Source organism: Palaemon carinicauda, chromosome 1, assembly GCF_036898095.1.
Source record: "Palaemon carinicauda isolate YSFRI2023 chromosome 1, ASM3689809v2, whole genome shotgun sequence".
NCBI classification, from domain to species: Eukaryota; Metazoa; Arthropoda; class Malacostraca; order Decapoda; family Palaemonidae; genus Palaemon; species Palaemon carinicauda.
This window is the reverse complement of record NC_090725.1, coordinates 11,547,548-11,550,047: the sequence shown is the minus strand read 5'-3', so window position 1 is coordinate 11,550,047 and position 2,500 is coordinate 11,547,548. Positions and strand designations below refer to the sequence as shown.

Below are 2,500 nucleotides of genomic sequence, written 5' to 3'. Positions count from 1 at the left end.
ATTATTATTATTATTATTATTATTATTATTATTATTATTATTAGATTAATTAGTTAGTTAGGAGGGCTTAGGAGCAACCTATTTAGGGTGAGAAAATCAAAAGATTTTACTGTATATTATTATTATTATTATTATTATTATTATCATTCTTATTACTATTATTATTATTGTTGTTGTTGTTGTTGTTGTTGTTACTAGAGGGAGGCAGATAATTAAATGGCAGGGTGAAGGATGATATGGAGAGGGCGCATCAGGCAACCCACCCTTTAATGTAAGGCTAACTGTGTGGTAGATTATTATTAATTGCTAATCTCCAACCCTAATTGGAAAAGTAAGATGCACAAGGGCTGCAACAAGGATAAAATAGGCCAGTGAGGAAAGGAAATAAGGAAACGGATAGAATAGTGTGCCTGAGTGTACCCTCAAACAAGAGAACTCTACCCTAAGATAGTGGAAGACCATGGTACAGAGGCTATGGCACTACCCAAGACTAGAGAACAATAGGTTTGATTTTTTGAGTGTCCTTCTCCTAGAAGAGCTGCTTGCCATAGCTAAAGAGTCTCTTCAACCCTTACCAAGAGGATAGTAGCCACTGAACAATTACAGTGCAGTAGTTAACCCCTTGGGTGAAGAAGAATTGTTTGGTTATCTCAGTGTCGTCAGGTGTATGAAGACAGAGGAGAATCTGTAAAAAATAGGCCAGACCATTCGATGTATGTGTAGGCAAAGGGAAAGAGATGCGTAACCAGAGAGAAGAATCCAATGAAGTACCGTCTGGTCAGTCAAAGGACCCCATAACTCTCTAATGATAGATAAATAATTGATAAATGAGATGTTGATAAACTTTTGATAGGTAAAATGTTGATAAAAAGCTAACAGGTATATCTATAAAGAACTGACAGGTAAAAATATTAATAAAAAACGAATATGTAAAGCCTTGATAAAGAACTGATAAGGAAAATTATAAACAATGACGTGCTAGCAATTTCAATTATAGCAGATTTCAAGAATCGGAGTTGGAAACAATAATCTTGAAAGAAAAACTCGGGTAATTAAACTTCAGACGGCGAATAATGGATTTCAAGAACCTGCCTCTGGGTACAGTGTAATTTACAAATGGGAGTATATTTTCTGAAGACTAAATCCTCATCATTTGTAGTTATTTCTGTTTTTATTTTCGTTAAATATGAATATTTTGAGAATTTTATTTCTCTTTGGGGAGAGACACTATGTTCAGATAAAAAAAGAAAAAAATTAACAGTTATACTCAATTTTTTTTAATGAGGCATATTTGTACTGACTCACAGGGGTGTCCTTTTAGCTCGGAAAAGTTATCTTCGTTTGTAGTTATTTCCATTTTTTATTTTCGTTAAATATAAATATTTTGAGTATTTTATATCTCTTTGGGGAGAGACACTATGTTCAGATAAGAAAAATTAACAATTATACTCAATTTTTTTTAATGAGGCACATTTGTACTGACTCACAGGGGTGCCCTTTTAGGTCGGAAAAGTTTCCTACTTGCTGATTGGTTAGAATTATTTCCTCCAACCAATCAGCGACTAGGAAACTTTTCCTAGCTAAAAGGGCACCCCTGCGAGTCGGCGCAAATGTTCTTCATTAAAAAAAATTGACTATAGTTAAGCATTTCATTACGACAATACACGTACTAAGAAATATTAGCTTAAGGCCGGCATATACAAACAACAACAATAACAAAAAATAACAACAAAAACAATGTGTTCAGTACACAGAGGCATTTCTGAAAAGCAAATGAATTTTGACGATTTAATCAATCATAATAAAAACTGAACATATGATCATTTTCATTTCTTATGGTCCCTTGTCTATTAGGAATTTCTAAAAAAAAAAAAAAAAAAAAAAAAATCAAGGAAGCTAAACGTAAAGACACAAACATAAACACATACACTATTATTATTATTATTATTATTATTATTATTATTATTATTATTATTATTATTATTATTATTATTATTATTATTATTAGCTAACCTGCAAACCTAGTTGGAAAAGCAGGATGCTATTAGCCCAAGGGCTCCAACAGGGAAAAATAGCTCAGTGAGGAAAGGAAATAAGGAAATAAATAAACTAATAGAGAAATAATGAACTATTAAAATAAAATATTCTAAAAAAACATTAACAACATTAAAACAGATCTTTCATATATAAACTATAAAAAACTTTTATCAGACTGATAAAACATTGCAAATTTGAACGTTTGAAGTTTTACAGAAACACAAAAGATCGACAAATTAAGTTATATCTGCTCACATATTCGACAGCACTTGTAAGACTTATTCTTCTGTCACTCTTTTCAGCGAGAGAAAAATAAAAATTTGCCATTCAACATCATTTAAATGGCATCTGTTTTTAACATTAGTGATGCCGATCTCAAAGGTAAAATTTCTTTTCCGAAATGCATGACGTACAAACACACACACAAACACACACACACACACACACACACACAAGGGGGAGT

The 2,500-nt window shown here is 31.9% G+C and overlaps 1 protein-coding gene across 1 annotated transcript in view; it reads left to right on the top strand.

Annotated features, from left to right (window-relative positions):
- LOC137639638 (uncharacterized) overlaps positions 1-2,500 on the top strand; it is a 15,294-nt gene that overhangs the window by 4,523 nt on the left and 8,271 nt on the right. The window contains exon 2 of the mRNA XM_068372170.1: positions 2,304-2,308. Coding sequence (XP_068228271.1) covers positions 2,304-2,308 — 5 coding nt within the window. The remainder of the gene's footprint in view (positions 1-2,303; positions 2,309-2,500) is intronic.